General features: G+C 38.5%; 1 protein-coding gene across 1 annotated transcript; it reads left to right on the top strand.

The window, feature by feature from the left end:
- On the top strand, window positions 1-13,245 carry shc3 (SHC (Src homology 2 domain containing) transforming protein 3). The gene is made up of 12 exons (XM_070924692.1): window positions 1-636; window positions 4,494-4,564; window positions 6,873-6,936; window positions 8,487-8,606; window positions 10,254-10,307; window positions 10,479-10,530; window positions 10,622-10,751; window positions 10,848-11,001; window positions 11,117-11,210; window positions 11,323-11,514; window positions 12,664-12,989; window positions 13,117-13,245. The coding sequence occupies exons 1-12, from the start codon at window positions 1-3 to the stop codon at window positions 13,243-13,245; spliced, it is 2,022 nt and encodes a 673-aa protein (XP_070780793.1).
- Window positions 13,246-17,634: the final 4,389 nt, after the last annotated feature.

Raw genomic sequence — 17,634 nt, 5'->3', positions numbered from 1 at the left:
ATGCTTCACCGTACCAAATACAACCGCTTCAGGAATGAGTCAGTAACATCCGTCGATGAGCTTCTACACGGCCTGTCCATGAACCCCAAGGTCTCGGCCACCCCCCAGTCTGCAGCCGAGACATCTTACACACCCCCGACTGAGGTCCAGCCCTCCTCCACCACCACCGCTTCCAGCACCCCCACCAGCCACGGCTCTGACCACCTGGAAGATGGAGGCACCACCCTCTGTACCCTCATCAACAAGGTGTCCAGCCTGAAATTCAGCAACTCAGGCAGCTTGCTGGGCATCAAGGGTCTGCCCTCGGCTGTCAAGGACCTGGCTGTGTCTAAGCTGCAGGTGGGTGGGGGATCGGGCTCAGGCAGCTCCAGTGGCCCGAGCCCCAGTGCGACAGCAGCGGCGGCGGCAGCCTCTGGTGTGGGCGGCTCTCTGTGTGGCTCGGCCTCCCATTCAACCCCCTGCTCGCAGCTGGAGCCAGCCGTCAGCATGAGTAAGAAGAGCAGGCTGGACGAGCACCAGCCCGGCAGAGAGGACTGGAATCCAGGTGGAGGTGGTGGACTGGTGAGCAAGCCCTCCAGAGGATGGCTACACTCGAGTGAGAAGATCTCAGGTCCAGGAGTGACATACATTGTGAAGGTTGGTGGTCTCTCTGTCTCCCCCTGTCTCATTTCCGTTTTCGCCCTCTCCCTCTTTTCCATTCTTTAACCATTCTGTCTTTTTTTTCAATGACTTGAGCTTAGCTACCTGCAAGGGGGGGGATAAAGGAGAGATAATGTAGTTTCATTGACACATCACAACATGCCCTTGAGTGGGTGTATGTAGGTTGGCTACAGCAGAAGGCTGAGTGAAGGAGCAGCGACCAGAAAATAGACATTGAATAATTCAGGAAATAGAGAAGGTCAACACTGGGGAAAAACTAGAGGAAAAACCTGACAAAAACAGCAATTATCAGTGTCATTTTCAGCATGCTGTAAACATTTCAATTCATACGGTATGTATGTCTGTCTTGTGTATGTGGAGCCGCAGCGTTATGCTTTTGTAACCATGGTGATGTGTTATTTCTGTACATTGTGCATCTCTATGAGCTGTATGGCCGTTTTAGCTTACAGATAGTGAAATGGTGGAATAGGGCAGGAAAAAAGGACATACAGTGCATGTTTGTCTCATCACATCCGTATCTCACGTTTATGTTGTTCAGCCATCATACATCATTTAAAGGAGCACAAGTTGGCGCACATCTACGAGAGCTGTGAATGTCATCATGCCGGCAATGAGTCACTAGCATGAGGAGTGATGATGCTGAGCCTTGGCTCTTCAAGGTGTAAAGTGAATGGGGAAAAAAATGGAACGGACCATTTTCACTGAAACCACAACATACATAAGCATGAGAACATAGCAGTAAAGTGTGTATTTGCCTGAACGTATAATCATTTTGTCTTTTTATTTATACAGCACATTAAACAAAAAGCTAAATTTTGTTTTTGGGGGGCTGAATGAGCATAATGAACAGCATTGCTCTGTGAAATGTGTTATATTCCGAATCAAGTTACACAGTATGATTGCCATCATATGACACCTACTACAACTTTCCTGAACAAAGCCTACAGTATCTGTGACCAGCGTGACATTCCATTAACTGCATTAAGGACGGGAGCGCTTATTTGTCCAGTCAATGCCGCTGAAAGCATCCACACTGTGAGAGGGGAAATGGGTCCTGTCTGTGCTCCCCCACCCTCTGCTTTTCCTGTGGTTTGAGTCCTGTGTGTATTGAGTTCAACGTGGTGTTTTGCTCACAGCACTTTTAATTAGCGTCATGTGGTCACTCCTCGCACATCATGCACCATTACTCTAAAGGGACATTGATTGACAGTGACACTGTTTACACCCACATTTTTAGCCCATGGTAGCTATGTGTTTATGCAAAAAAAAATGCACATTCAGTCTAGATTTTGGCCCACAACACATAGCTAAAGTTAGCTTGAAAACCACAACAGTAAAGCTCCGTAGAGCTGAGGGGAACTGCAGATTTAGGTGATAACTCTGTGGGTTCATCACTATGAGCGACCCCTTTCACAGACAAATAGTCATGTGATCCGTTGTTAATTATTTAATTATAGTAATCACCATCCTTTTTGCATTGGTTAGTGTATTGCAATTATTTACTGCTCATGTTATAATCCATGCCTGTTCATCGTCCTTAGTTGGTGCAGATTTTTCATGCTATTCAACATTTGTAAATACTCATTTCATCAACCTATTTCATTTAGCCTGTTTATTAAACAAGTGCTTTATCCTCTTGACCTGACATATCCTGTCTATACTGTATAGAACGGTACTGTATATTATATATAATATGCATATACATGTAATATAATGTTTCTAAAGTAACAGCTGTACACATTATGGAACAACAACAAGTTTGTGACATTGTGACATCTTAAACCTGAATGCAACTAAATGATATGAAAGCTACTTTATATATTTGGAAGTAAACTAAATGTTTAAATTTATGAGCACATCTAAACTCATCCAGTATGATATATGACTTCATGTTTCAGAAGAGCTTTGTTATAAAGCCAGCACTGTGTGTGTGTGCCTGTAGTTTTGTTAGTGCATGTTACCTGTGATCACTCAGAAGTTGTGTTGTTCACTGGGATCATTTAAGGGCTCTTCAGACCTGGCGTCCCATTGATTTTCATAATTAATTTGAAGTTCAGTTTTACTGTGTGAACCATGTTCTTGTTTGTTGTACAGCATGAGAGAAAATTGTCTTCATGTTGTGCTCAGAATAGGCCTCTACCAATTTTAGAACAGTTTGATATATTTTTGGCTCTGCTGAATTGTGCACTTCAAACTCACTGTTCTAAAAATAGATGACATTAAAAAATTGCAAACGTCATGTTGACAAAATGGTATTTGTTTGCTGGTACTTGCAAAACGCTCACTGGAGAGAAGGGGCCTCATAATAAGAAAGTTATGATTCTAATAACTCCTTTCTGAAAAGGAGTGGAAATAGAAATGTTAGCTTGTCTGGATGTCTGTTTTGTTTACAGCCAGATTATGAATGTGATTCTGATGATGATTGGACCTCGTCAGCACAAAATGTTCCTAGTCTGTGTAATATTAATCAGAAGAGGTGTTGTAATGCGAGTAGGTGGCTGGTACTGAAGATGGTTTTATGGGATAGGAGGCACAGTCACCTCATGTGGCATAGTAACACACTGATGCAGTTTCCAAACAAGCATTGACTTAATCTTTTATTCCAACTTAGTGTCAGACTCCTGCTGGATGTTTCTATTTTTAACTAGAAAGTAGAAAACCATGATACCAGCAAGTTTATGAAAACACATTTGCTGATGTAATACAGGTTTAAGTCTGCTTACAACATGCACGAGCAGATGAATGTGGGGTGAAAGGATAATAACTGAAATTACCAGTTTAATATTCAGTCACATCCCTTACATATCCATCTATTAGATCAGTGCAATGCTTATTAAAATAATTTGTACTCAGTGTGTTTTGTGCAGACTGGACATTAAGATTAAGATTAAGATTTCAAACGGGAGGACGCATTTCCTTTCTCATAAAACATTTGCAAAGCCAATTTTATGAGTATTTTAAATCTTGCATTGTTTACATCTATGTTTGCTAGCTAGCAGTCTTCTTCTTCATTGCCTTTTATTGGCACACGTATTTCATTGGATTAGTCCTAAACTGCTGACAGGAGAGAGTAGTATTGGAGAATCTGGGAATTTTTGTGTTCTAAAAACAAGGCTCACAGCCTCTGTTTCAAAAACCAGAATTACTGAAAATCTGTGTCTGTTACTATGGCAACTGAAGTCCTGACACTAACCTGCTATATGGCAGGTTAACTTGATCTTAACCCCCGGTGCCAGGCCAGTTTTCAGGCTCTAACTCTCAAACATGGAACTCAACAGGTATTACAAAGTTAAGTCTTTTGCATTTTAAAATACAAAACAATGTTATTGTAGTATTTATGTATTTGAATACAATTAGAATTTCAAAGCTTGTAGAGATCATTTTAGACCAATATCTATGGCCACATTGTGAAAGATCTCATTTGAAACACCACAATCTCAATGGTCAGTATTATTTATTGTTATAGTGTACATATAAGCTGTTTTTTAAATTTACGATACACAAGACCAGTGATCCAGATCTTCAACCCAAGTTTGTAAGATAAGAATTTTAACATGTCAACACACTGAGCTAACTACAGTAACTTGACATAGCTGCTTTTAAAAATCATGCATGTGCACAACTGTTTGTTGTTTTTTTTCAAGTTAATTTTTAATGATTTTGTATAAATTGAAGGAGTGCAGTTATTTAGATTTAGTGAGTTTGGGTTGGTGCAAACAAATCAGGTGTGTTTGTCTTTTCATGTTGATGTGCTAGTCATGAAAATGTGAATGTAATGTTTGTCATCTTATTGAACATGTATTTCACACAGGCTTTATGTTTTTGCTTTCCAGTATCTGGGCTGTATAGAAGTCCTTCGGTCGATGAGATCCCTGGATTTCACCACAAGATCACAAATTACAAGGTATGTTTGAACTTTTCTGACTTCAGGATTCACTAGATTTCCTTTAAAACAAATCCCGTTAAAACAGCGATAATTCCATCTGCTGCTTTATTGTTTATACCCACAAACAACACACGTACAACTGGTTTATATTTGTTCACACACTAGACTATAATTGTTAAAATTATTTCTGATGTTGATGAGTTATGTTTGGCAGATTTTTAACCTTAACTGAAAAACCACAAACACAAACAAATCTCTTGTGCCAGTAATTGTAAAGTTATATAGTACCTCCTGACGTTTGGTTTCCCTGTAAACAATTTAACATGAAAAGCTTCATTAATATGTATGAGATTTGAAATGTAAATACGACTTTAAACTCTAAGTAAAATACACCTGTAAAGGTCTTTCATGGGTTAATAAACTTAAGGAGCTTGTCACCCTAAAATATAATTTTGACACCGGAAATCAACAGTCTATATAATATTATAACATATATACCTACGTTTAGCGCATGTTAGAACTAATACCATTGAATATTGTATCTAGTTTGAAATAGTACTGAAATTGATTGTATCTTGAAAACATGTAGAGCAAAGACAGAAAGTGAATTTTAATTTGTTGCATTGTTAGTAAAATTGTATGAACTGTATTATCAGTTCAAATTTGTCAGTGAAAATCTTTGATGTGACCAAATGATTTAGTGTGTCTAAATTCATGATTTAGCTTCTGAATTGTTGTCTTTGCCCAAATATCTCACATCAGAACTCCCTTTAGTAATGAATACATTTAGTTTTGTCTGTTAAAACACTTTTTATCGCTGCTCTCTGTCATGCCTTAGTAGATATGAACTTATAATTACAAGCAGAAACTTAGTTCTCAGTATTAATAAAGTTCTATCTGCCATCCCCCTACTCTAAAAATAGTATATATGTATTTAGAGTACATTTAGGGTGCCTGTTATCACAGTTTGTTTGCATGGAATTTTATGTGACTCCATGTGTATCTTTGAAATCATTGACCAATGAGGCAAAGGCCAACAGTGAATCGGTTTGTGTCATGTCCACTTTTATGCTTGACTTCCTGAAGTCAGTCCAGACTAACGTTAGCTTGCAAGGCCACACAGCAGTAATCTCTCTCTCTCTCTGTTTCTGTTTCCCTCTAAAAACGAGAGAGATGGACAAACACAGAGAGAAAGCTATGTCTCATGCTTTTGCTATTATTAGATTTCTCCTTTTCTAAAAGAACCTACTGCTGTGCATGATTTATCCATGTAGAAGTGATACAGAAATTAACGTTTCTGTTTCTGTCATGAAACCAATATTCACTTTGACTTTTCGGCATCAAAACAGCTCTATCTTTAGCCGCTATTTATTCCATATATTCTTGTCTTTTGCATAAAGATTATAGCACAGTGATGGTCGCTGCAGATAAAACGGTTCACTTTACTTTTAGATTTTGCTTAGATTTGATGTGTAACACTTTGTACTAGATACAATTGCATGGTTACAAGAGGTGCAGTGCATTTGTAATATTCCCTATGGCACCATATAAATCACTCTACACTGCATATTGAATCTTGGCTCAGGTCTCTTGTGGTCACGGTGATTTCATTTTATGCCTAACAACCTCTAGAGTTCAGGCATACTGTTAACACAATCTTTTCTTCTTTTAGTTTAGTGTATTTATTTATTTGTTTTTTTGTTGTCTTTTCTGTTTTATTTATGGATAAGTCATATTTCATCCTACACATGTTAATAGACACAAAATCAAAACAGATTGCAGCTCTAGCGAATGAATCGATACGTTCATAAATAAAACAATAATGATTTAAATAAAGGAAAACATGAAATACAGTAAGTTAAAATAAGAACAAGGCAGTTACACATATTAAGTCTGAAAAATAAAATACATACACTTGCACTTGCTGTACATCTAGCCATTTTATTTAAGTAATTGATGGGTAAAAAATCTACAGAATTCAATTATTAGATTGTTGCATAATGGTTAGAAACCACTAAAAGAAGTCTTCACGACAGATCCAAAAATCTTCAAAATACATATCAGCAATTTTGCTTTTCTAGAGTTAATTTTTCTCTTTTAGCTGAGAGTTATGCCTATGTACAGCCTCACAGAGCCGCAAGCATGGCTATACACTCTTAGTCTTGTTCCAAGATAACAAAATATTCTGTTTTCTGTTATCTTGGCAAAGTATGTAATCATGAATAGTAACTGTAAATACAGTCTAACATAATGCCAAAATAACTGTGATTCCGTGCCTGTCTATGGTCACCATCTTGGCTTCATTCTCCTCTCGCCCTCCCTCTAGGGAAGCCATCAGCCTGGTGTGTGAGGCTGTTCCAGGGACCAAAGGAGCTCTGCGGAAGAGAAAGGTACTTGGAGGGACAGAGAGGGAAGGAGGGAGAGAGATGGAGTGATCACTGGAGAAGTGATGCACATACTGAGAGAGCTGAGAAAATGTTAGTGAAAGGTACAGTAGAGAGAAAAAGAGGGAACAGCATTAGATATTCATTTACCCTTCCACGCTCTATATATAGCCTCGCCTCTTCCTTTTCTCTCATCCTTCCTTCAAGTAAAAAGAGAGAGAAAACGTAGACAGATAGAGAGAGGAAGAAATGATGAGAGAGAGAGAGATTGTACTTAGAGAAGAGAGAGGCTGAGGAGAGAGAAGAGAGATGAAGAGGTATGGGACTGTATGTGCGTGGGCGTAGCTCCAGCCCACGATGCATTGCACACCGTGCACAGTGCTTAGTGACTCATGTAGTGCACAATATCTGTGATCAGGAGGCTGAGCTAGTGTGTGTGTGTGCTTGTGTGCATGTTTTGTATGAGCGTCTGTCTTCCGTGTGTGTGCGTGCATGTACATGGTGCGTGTCCACAGTGTGTGAGGAGACTGTGTCTGAATGTGGGGTGTGAAATGAAGCATTACTCTGCTCTCTAGAGCTTGTTCAAATGTCAGGGAAGAGTATATAACACAAAATCAGTGCCGAATAGTTTCTCTCTCAGAATAGATGCAAGATATAAGATGATGTTATTTTGGCTGTGGGACAAATGCACTATGGTGACATCAGCTTCATACTGAGAATCTTAAATGAGTTTGGTTAATTTAACTGGCCACTCTTCATCAAAATCGCCTCTCACAGCAGTGTTTTTAAGTATCCCACACTTCACAGTCCCGTATTATAAGATACATTTGTGTGCATGCATATTTCCTCTGTATTCATTTACTAGTGGTGAAATGACACTTTAATGGATAATACTCCTTAAAGGTATAGTTTTGGAAAGTATGTTTGGTGACTTATTTGCTAAATATGAGGCTGCAGCCAGCAGCCTTTTAGCTTAGCTTAGCTCAAAGACTAGAAACAGGAGAGAAAACTAGCCTGGCTCTCTCCAAAGGTAAAAAATCTGCTTGCCCAGTGCCTCTAAACCTACAAAATAACTCCTTATATCTCATTTGTTTAATCTGTACAAAAACCTGAGTAAAAACAAGTAAATTCTGGTTTTACAAGAGGTTATGTGCCGGACGATTTCTTGGTCGAGCACCAGCGGAGACTCCAGGAAGTCACTGTGCCTCTGCAAGAAATAGTCTGTAGATATAACATGTCCATTAGTGACCGTCAGAGGTGCTGATAAGTTAATTTTGTTACCTTTGGACAGAGCCAGACTAGCTCTTTGTCAGTTTCCAGTGTTAATGTTAAGCTAAGCTAACAGGCTGCTGGCTGTAGCTTCATATTAATCAAATTTATCGAGATAAGAGTGGTATCAACCTTCATCTAACTCTCAGCAAGAAAGCAAATAAAGAAAATTCCCAAAAAATATCGAATTATTCCTTTAAGATATACTCTATAATTGGTTAATAGAGACGTTGGTGCTGTAATTTGTATTATTTGTGTTTGTCTGTGTCTTCCTCTGATCCTCTCAGCCACCATCCAAAGCTCTTTCCAGTATACTGGGGAAGAGCAACCTGCAGTTTGCTGGCATGTCCATCAACCTAAATATCTCCACCAGTAGCCTCAACCTGATGACCCCTGATGGCAAACAGGTCAGTGTGCAAACCTTTGTAAACAAATAGGATTCTGTGAGCCACATGCATGTGATTAAAAATGAATGATACCTCTATAATAGTTTGTTTGAGAAAATAGTAGAGTGTCTCCACAAACCTCCTAGCAACCACACATTCTGTGTGAATTATTGCTCTGCACAAGTAATACAGGGTCAGAAAAAACAAAGATACCTAAAAAAGATTAACTGAAGAAGGTGATGAGATATGCTTGAAAGCTCAGTGAATAGCTAAATAAGTGGACCTTGCGTTTTTGAATATTTTCTATGCATACAGTATGTGTCCCAAACATCAGGAATGAATCTCCATGACCAACTAAAAAAGATGAAAAAAGTGATCAGAGGACATTTGTTTCCAAATTTGGGTGGTTGTCTCATTTTTCTTATCTTATTTTTAGCCGTTGCTAAAGTGATACGATTTTTTATAGAACAAAGGATGTTTGTTTAAGGAGGTTTATGTAATAACAGAACAGTTAAAAGGAGAAGACAAGCAAGAGCACATGACCTCTCCAGATGTTGCTAGAATTACCAGAGGGGGTTGGCCACTTGACTTTCCCCATGCACGTCACTATATTTAGTTTAGTCATGGGTAATAAAATAGTTTTCTTTGCGGCAGCAGTGGTCAGTGGTTGCATTGTGTATTCTTGCCTACCCCAGTGTTCTTCTTGATACCGCCAGCAGATGGTGCCAAAGTAAAGAATTCAATAATCTTACATAGTCACGCAAACAAGACAAAGTAATATTTCTGATATCTTGAGTATCAGTTTCTCCTCTCCTTTAGAGAAGCTGTTGACCCTGACTCACCCAACTCCTTCTCTCTCTGGTCCTAATCTCTGAGTTGTAGCTCAAGAAAAGTTAAATTCAACAAGTTGTTGTTGTTTTTTTGCCTTTGTTGGTTCTTGCTAACAAGGCAGCAGACTGGATTTAAATGCCAAATGATAATGTGAATATGCAAGTTCCTACTGTAGCTGCTTATTAGATGTGTTTTCAACTAGGCAGTAATGGTTAGCTGAACAAACACTACACCTTTGCTATACTTTCTATACTTTAAATAACATCTAAACAGAAAGTTAATGATATGTATCAGAGGAACATTAACCATACTGTTTTAATTATTTTGAGAAAATGAAGTTGCATGTTAAGAAATTCAGTCTTCAACTCTTTGTTTTTACATTTCTGTACATCTTAAAAAAACAAGATACAAAGTGTTAATTAGTGAGTGTTAGAGAAGCTGGTAAGCCCCCTGCTTCCACTTTTTATGCTAAGCTAAGGTAATTGAGCGTTCTGGCTCCAGCTCCATATTTAACAGACAGACATGAAAGTAGTATTGATCTTTTCATCTAACTCTCGGCAAGAAAGTGAATAAGTGTAATACTAAAAATTTCAACTGTTCCTTTATAGGCTACTGTTGCTAAGAGCTGAATACTTCCAATATGGCTGCCTCACAGTGTGTTAGATACTAGACAGTCCTCTGTTGTTGAATTAGTGGGTAAAGGCAAAGAACTTAACCAAAATATACATTTTAAAGTATATATGTGTGAAGAATGAATGCATGTGCATTTGTATCTATTTGTGTGTATCAAGAGGCTTTTGCTAACTTGGATGTACTGTATCATTTTGCTCTTGACAGATCATAGCCAATCATCACATGCAGTCCATCTCCTTTGCATCAGGTGGAGACCCTGTAAGTAACCTGTGTCAAATTAACTTGCTTTCATATTTTGAAAGTACAAATTTCAACATTTCCATTACTGTTATTAAAACCCAACCAGAAAATAAAGCTTGTATTATGAAGGTATTATAGTATTTTATAGTTGGTGATTAGTACAACAGTTGTAATGTGTCTTTTTTTTAGGACACAACAGATTATGTTGCCTATGTAGCAAAGGACCCAGTTAACAGAAGAGGTAGGTGTTCATGCCTTTAATACTCTACAGAGTTTCTCATATCTCACATGCAACATGCTCATTAAAATATGCTGCTCTGGCTCCTCGTCAGCTTGTCACATCCTGGAGTGCTCTGATGGACTCGCCCAGGACGTCATCAGCACCATCGGCCAGGCCTTTGACCTTCGCTTCCAGCAGTATCTGCAGTGTCCTTCAAGCAAACTGTCCTCCGCACATGACAGGTGAGGTGTTCATGATACACTCACAAAAACACATATTCACTAACACAAGCACAGACACAGTACTGAGTTTCATGATCAAACCATGTTTTTTCTCAGGGTATTAAACATGGAGGAGTTACCATGGACAGAGGAAGAGGAGGAGTCAGCAGAACATCCTTACTATAACAACATCCCTGGCAAGATGCCTCCCCCTGGAGGCTTCATCGACACCCGGCTGATCAATCAGAATGCAGCACCAGATGGATGCCAGGTACAATTTATGTGGATTAATCTCAGGAACATCATAACTTTTTTAAACATCAACTCATGATCTCCATTTTTTAATTGACTAATATATCTTAACTGATAACTGTGTATGTGATCAGATGGGCCCAGGTTCAGTAGATCAGACATATTACCAAGGGCGGCACTGTGGAGAAAACTGGGGAGATGAAAGAAAGCCCATATTCATACAACAGGGTAAGAAAATCCATGCTTCCCACTACTTGAATATATAAGACATGTTTGATATTGCATAATTTCATCAATTCAACACTGTGGCTCTGATTGTTTGTCCAAATGTCTACTGTAGGATCATTTGATATAAGCAGTCTGCCTGAAAGTAAAGGCCAGGCACCAAAAACAGGAGAGATGCCCGCGTATGTGAACACTCAGCAGATAGACGCCCAGGTGCTCGCAGCACTCCAGGCAGAGGCGGAAAATGTGACAAAGGGCATGGCAGCTGCAGCCAATGAGAGCCCACTGAAGGACCTGTTTGACATGAGTAAGTCTTGGACGGTGTGTAGTGGCGTTTCAGTTTCTGTTGATTTGAATAGTGCATTTGGAAGCCCTTGTTAAGATTCACCTGTTGAAGCATTACAAAGTATCTGAACAGGATCTTTGCCTTGCTTTCAGAATAACATGGTAAGATGACTTCCTAATCAGAGTTCTTAATTATACACGTTTCCTAGCTTTTCTTTCTCAGTGACTTCGGTGTGGCATCATAATAACACCGTATCAGTATGAAGACAATAGGAGGACAGTGTTAATGTCGGTGTACAGCTGCATTCTTTCCTCCTTTCAACTTCAACCGCAGCTTTGCTATTATTATACATGAAAGGTCAGTTACATAAAGATGTGTGTGACTATGTATGAAGAATCCATGACACAAATTACATGTGAGCAGTGAACTGTTCTTACATGAAAGTTCAGGCATCCACCTACTGTAGTTCTTTAACTATTAATAGTCACATTTGACTTTTTCCTCCTCTAACAATGTAAAAAGAAAGTCATAATTTAATCAAAAGATCCTCAACTCTTTAAGAGTATCAAAATGATATGACAAAGTAAGAGACCATGCGGAGAGGTGTATGTGTTACCTGTCCAGCAGTGTGTTCCCCTGCCTCTAACCCAATACATGCTGGGAAAGGCTATAAGCTACTCTGGACCCTGCCGTTTCCCTGTGGCCCTGAATAATAATAAGTGGGTACAGAAAGTGAATGAATGGAGATAAAGGACAAATCAGGGTGGAACCTTCAGGCTTGCATGTACAACACTGTGTCATCAGCATATCATTGCATGTAAGTATACAGATATATGTACATACAGATTCAAATCGAGGATATTGCGCCTGTGTGGTGTGTCTCTTAGTCCGCTGGGTCAACGGGATTTCCCAGCAGTTGTCTTTTGGGGAATCACAATAGCACTCTTTTTACCGTTATGAAGAAATTAAGACACACAAGCTAAAGCAATGATGACCTTGTGCTTCTGAGCGACATGTTCAGGTTTTCATACTAACAATTATAGCAGCAGATTTTATGGATTAGTATAGTTTACAAGTCTTTACAGCTGTAGGCTGTCATGTTGGATCTTGTGCCACAGATATCCTTCCTCTCTTAATTCACCATTTTGGCACTGCCCTCACCTATACCAGAGCCGTTCGAGGATGCCATTCAGTCACAGTCCCAGCCACCATCCCAGGGGCAAGCCCAGTCCCAGGCTTCTGGTCTTCACAAGGCAGCATCCGTGGACAACTCGAGCCCTCTTCTTGTGCGCTCACTGGCCTTCCGGGCACAGGAGGAGCTGGAGGGCCAGACGTGGTACCATGGCAAAATGAGCCGCCGTGATGCTGAAAAACTGCTGAAAGAAGACGGGGACTTCCTGGTTCGTAAGAGCACGACCAACCCAGGGTCCTACGTACTGACGGGCATGCACAATGGACTTGCTAAGCACCTACTGCTGGTGGACCCTGAGGGCACGGTAAGATGGGGTTCAAGGACATGTAGATAGAAATGACTGATGTGTGAAGGTGTCAGTGAGATTTTTCATTGTGCAAGCTAAAATTTTAATTCTTACAGACATTTAACATCTCTTTCTCTTTTCAAAGGTACGGACAAAAGATCATATATTTGACAGCATTAGCCATCTTATTGGCCATCACCGTGACAACAATCTGCCGATTGTGTCAGCTGGAAGTGAACTGTGTCTCCTACAGCCCGTTGGAAGGAAACAGTGATGCTTGCAATGCCTGGTGGGAAACAGGAAGCTCTGGACAGTCTCTCCTACCATCCTGAAACTTGAAGATGAAACATGACAAGAAGACGCTTAAAGGCTCTATGTGCTGACAGTGTTTTTGGGGAAATTGGCCCGAGGTTACTTTGCTGGAGGCACTGGAAGACGCAAGATTTGTTTAAGATAAAAAATTATTTATAGAACTGTTATTATTTTGTTGTGATGACTGAAATGCTATATTTTTGAGAAGACATAGGTGCATTTGGACATAATATCTTGATTTGGTGTTTTAAAAGATAAAAAAAAAGACAATTGTTCTTGTAGTTTAGATGAAGTGCAAAGAAAACCTCAAAGAGGTGTTAACAAGAGTATTTTAGAATAAAAACCTGAAATTTTAGTTTTGTCTGTCAAGCACAACCACATTTCTACAGGAACCGTTGGCTAAGAGGTCGAGGAAAACAAAAAAGTTTGGACAACAATTGCTGTTTATAATGAATTACTTTAGGAAAAATGTCCTTTAATCTCACCAATAGCGTGACAGCTCACTCAATTAGTCACAATATAAAATCTGCTTTTATTGGGGATTAGAACTGAATGTGTTTTGCTTTGCAGTAGTCACAAAGTGTTGGGGTGCAAACACACATCCTTCATAGTGCTGTCAATGGCTTTAAAGATAAATTTTTTTTATGAAGTATTTTCTTGTGTCACTGCAGTCGCATGACTTAAAATCAACTGTTCTTGTGGACATTGTTCGTAGACCTTGATACCCCTTTATTTGAAAGAGGTGCTTGTGTATGCTGACACTGTAAAATATTTATGCTTTTCAACCAGTGATTATTTCTGAATTGGTTTTCTCTGGATTCTTCTTTTAGGTGTGTAGTCAATGATTCGTTTTGGGGCTTGAGTCATGCAATGGATAATCTCACATTCTTAATCAACATTTTCGGCTTTTCTTTATTTTTTTGTGAACTTTTAAAAGTTATTGTTTGAATTTGAATGATCACAAATGAATAGCACAATCAGAAAGTTAGATCAGTTAGATCATCTGTGTCAGTTGCACCAAGATGTATTACCGATGTGTTGAGACGCAATTTACACTTTTTACTTAAGAGACCGAATTAGACAAACGCTGCATTCACACAGTGTGCACTCAATGCAGAATGTTTGATATTAGATCACCTTCACTTACTGATGCGTGTGGACAGTTTATGGCAAGACTGCTGTATTGCCACTAGATGTCAGCACAGAAATGCTTGTTTACCACACCCCGTCAGTCTCACTCACTTCAATTATCTTGTGTTTTCACTTATTAGTAACAAAGGATGCTGGCTGTGTATCTTACAGCGCAGGGGAAAATCCAACTCCAAGAAGCAAGTTTTCAACCATTATTGCTTGACAGGTCAGAGTTAATTTGCTGATTTTGCAGTCCACTGTACACAATCGTTCCTCAGAACAGTTCACTGTATTTAAGTTATACAGTTTTTGTAGAGTGGGAATCAAAATTAAATTTAAATATGGCTTATAGAAATAGTACACAGCAGTTCTGGCAACAGACTTTTTAAATGCTCTCATCCTTACTATTGTCAGTACTCTGATGGATACCAAATGAATGGGGCATTGTATTTGATATGCACTGGACCACTTCAATTGAACCAAAATCAGCATGTGTTCAATGAGTTTGACAAGACAGATGCAATGTAATATAACGTGCCTGTATTTTGCTGCAAGAGGGAGTGTACAGTACATGCATCTCACAACAACACATATTTCAGCAAAGAGCAGTATTGGGATCGTTATAAAAAATATCCAGCACCAGATCCATTTTGGTTTAGGATCAATAAGATTTTCCTTGATGATTCTTGTGTCCCTTTGAGCAGAGTGCCTAACGTACTGGCATTTTTGAGAGGCAGGTGAGAAGAGAAGGGCACAAAGAATCATCTTTGGGTTTCTTTTGACAGTTATCCGCCATTAACTTTTACTTTGTCCAATTCTTTGTGACATAATTTCATCAAATCTAATATCTCGGGAGAAGGAATAATGCGCTAAATATAAAAACAAAAAAAGCACTATGCTAATATAAAGAATTCTTTTGAGATTATTCTTTATTTCTGAAGAGCAAATTTGTAGAATCACTTTGGCAAAAACAAAGTTTTGAACAAAGCATATACAGTATAGCAGGATCAACTCCATACTTGAATCTCTCTGATAACATGATGATTAGCCGTGTGGCATAATGAAATTCTACAACCAAAACACGCTGGGACACAAAAAGAACATGGCTTCTTTCCAGATTTCTGTTGATGAAAATGTGCCTTTTATTTGTACAAATGGTATTTTTATTTCTCTTTATCTCTCTCTCTCTCTTCAAAGTGCAATAGCTGATCTTAAATGGGGCATGCCTGTTCACTAGAGGTTGTGTTTTGCCCTGCTGCGTGTTGCTGCTTGAGACTACTGTTTTCTCTCTCTATCTGTCTCTTTCTCTCCCTCCCTCCCTCTCTATTATATATTATAAATGTATCATTTCCAGATTCTAAATATAAATCTTTGTCGGAGGGAATCACACAGAAACTCGCTATTTTGGAACAGGTATAGTAAGAAAATGGGAAAAAAGGAAATAAAAACAAAGAAACAACAAGTCCAAATGATGTTTACAGATTTAATCTTTTTGGTTGTATGGGTTTATCATTATTCTGTATGACTGTTGGCAATAAAACCGTGAATGTGTAGAATCTCTGTTGTTTCTGCGGTAATAATCAAGTTTAAGGTAGACAGTGTCATCACAGTTTCCTCTAACGTTTTAAAGGGTTGGTTCATCCAAATAATGTAATAATAAAATCCAAAACATGTTATAAGTTTTTATACCTGTTTTTGAGATATCTGCCCCCATCCCAATACAACAGAGGTGATTGGAATTTTGTTTTTGGTACTGAAAGCACTGAAAAGAAGATTTAAAAAAATATCTGTAAACAGTGTCCTCGTTATTCTGGATAATCCCCAGAATACTCTGTCTTTAAGTTTTAATGAGGACTTCCTCTGTACAAAAAAGTAGTTCCCATGAAGTAACGATGACGCTGATTGTGTTACGTTACTGTTCTCGTCTCTAAATGTGGACATACAAAATCAAAACTACCTGCATGGCTAGATACCACTACAGATAAATGAGAAAAATAATATATATTTATATGTAGTTTGGGTGAATTAACCATTTATTTTCTCAAAGGAATGAGGAAGAAGCTACACATAACAAGGCAGAACTACGCTGTCCGCTGGCAACATGAGGTGATCCAGGTGAATCATCTTTACATGTATGTTTTTTTTTTTCTTTATTGTGTCAAAGCTAATATTTTGCACCATATAAAGAGCTGCTCGTAGCACACTATTTCTACTTCACATGCTGCATCCACATGCCTCTTCCTTCAGTTTACCAGCTTCATGCTTTTAAAGTTGAAACAAAACATTTCCACTTCAGGAATAAACATTTAAAACACAAGAAAAACACTCACAACTACACACACAACTATTTCAATTTGCATGCATGTTGTGAAAATACCCAGTCAGCGTTGAGATATTAACTACAATTATTAACCAGTAGATGGAGCCCTCCTATCACTTAAAACTACTGATGCTGGATGAACTGCATTAGTTTTTTCAATTATTTGTACAGTAATAACAGTTTAAACATGATGCTGCTAATATAAACGATAGCAGGTTTGATGCCTCAGTTGTGTTGTGTTTGTGATGTGTTTTTATCTAATTTACATCACATATACAATTTATAATGCAGTTTTCATTACAGTAACTGCACAGTATACTGCAGTATTACTGAGTAAATACAAAATTACAGATTAGAATGCATAGAATAATAAATAATTTGCATAGTTTGTCATTACACTAATAATTGTCTACAATCATTCTTCATTAGATTATTTTGCAGAACTATAATTGCACTTTAATTCATTGCAGGATTTTTTTCCCACTTCTTATTTGTCTTAAATGGTCACATCTGTAACCACAGAGGTAAATGTTTTTTTTTTGTCAAGGGGTAAGAGCACCATTCATTCGCAGATCGTCATTGTCCTGTAATGTGCCTCCAAATCGTCCAAAATGATAATCCAATGAGTTTTTAGATGGTTTTATTTTCTCAAGCAATAAAGGGTTTATCTTTAAGGTTAGCTGTAAAATGACCAAATCTGGAGATACATGGTTCTCACTGGACGGTGATAAAATATGACCTGTACTTGACAGAGAAATACTGATTGTGTCATTAAACATATTGGCCTCATACATTAATCAGTCTAATGCCAAGTGTGGACATCATTTAATAAGCTTCCCAATTATGGATGCTGCTGAGCACAAAAGAGGAATCACTGCCCTGCAGCCATTTCACTCGAGA

The sequence above is a fragment of the Enoplosus armatus genome, chromosome 18 (genome assembly GCF_043641665.1).
Source record: "Enoplosus armatus isolate fEnoArm2 chromosome 18, fEnoArm2.hap1, whole genome shotgun sequence".
Taxonomy (NCBI): domain Eukaryota; kingdom Metazoa; phylum Chordata; class Actinopteri; order Centrarchiformes; family Enoplosidae; genus Enoplosus; species Enoplosus armatus.
Note: the sequence above shows the minus strand (reverse complement) of the source record. Positions and strands in the feature narration are given on the sequence as shown.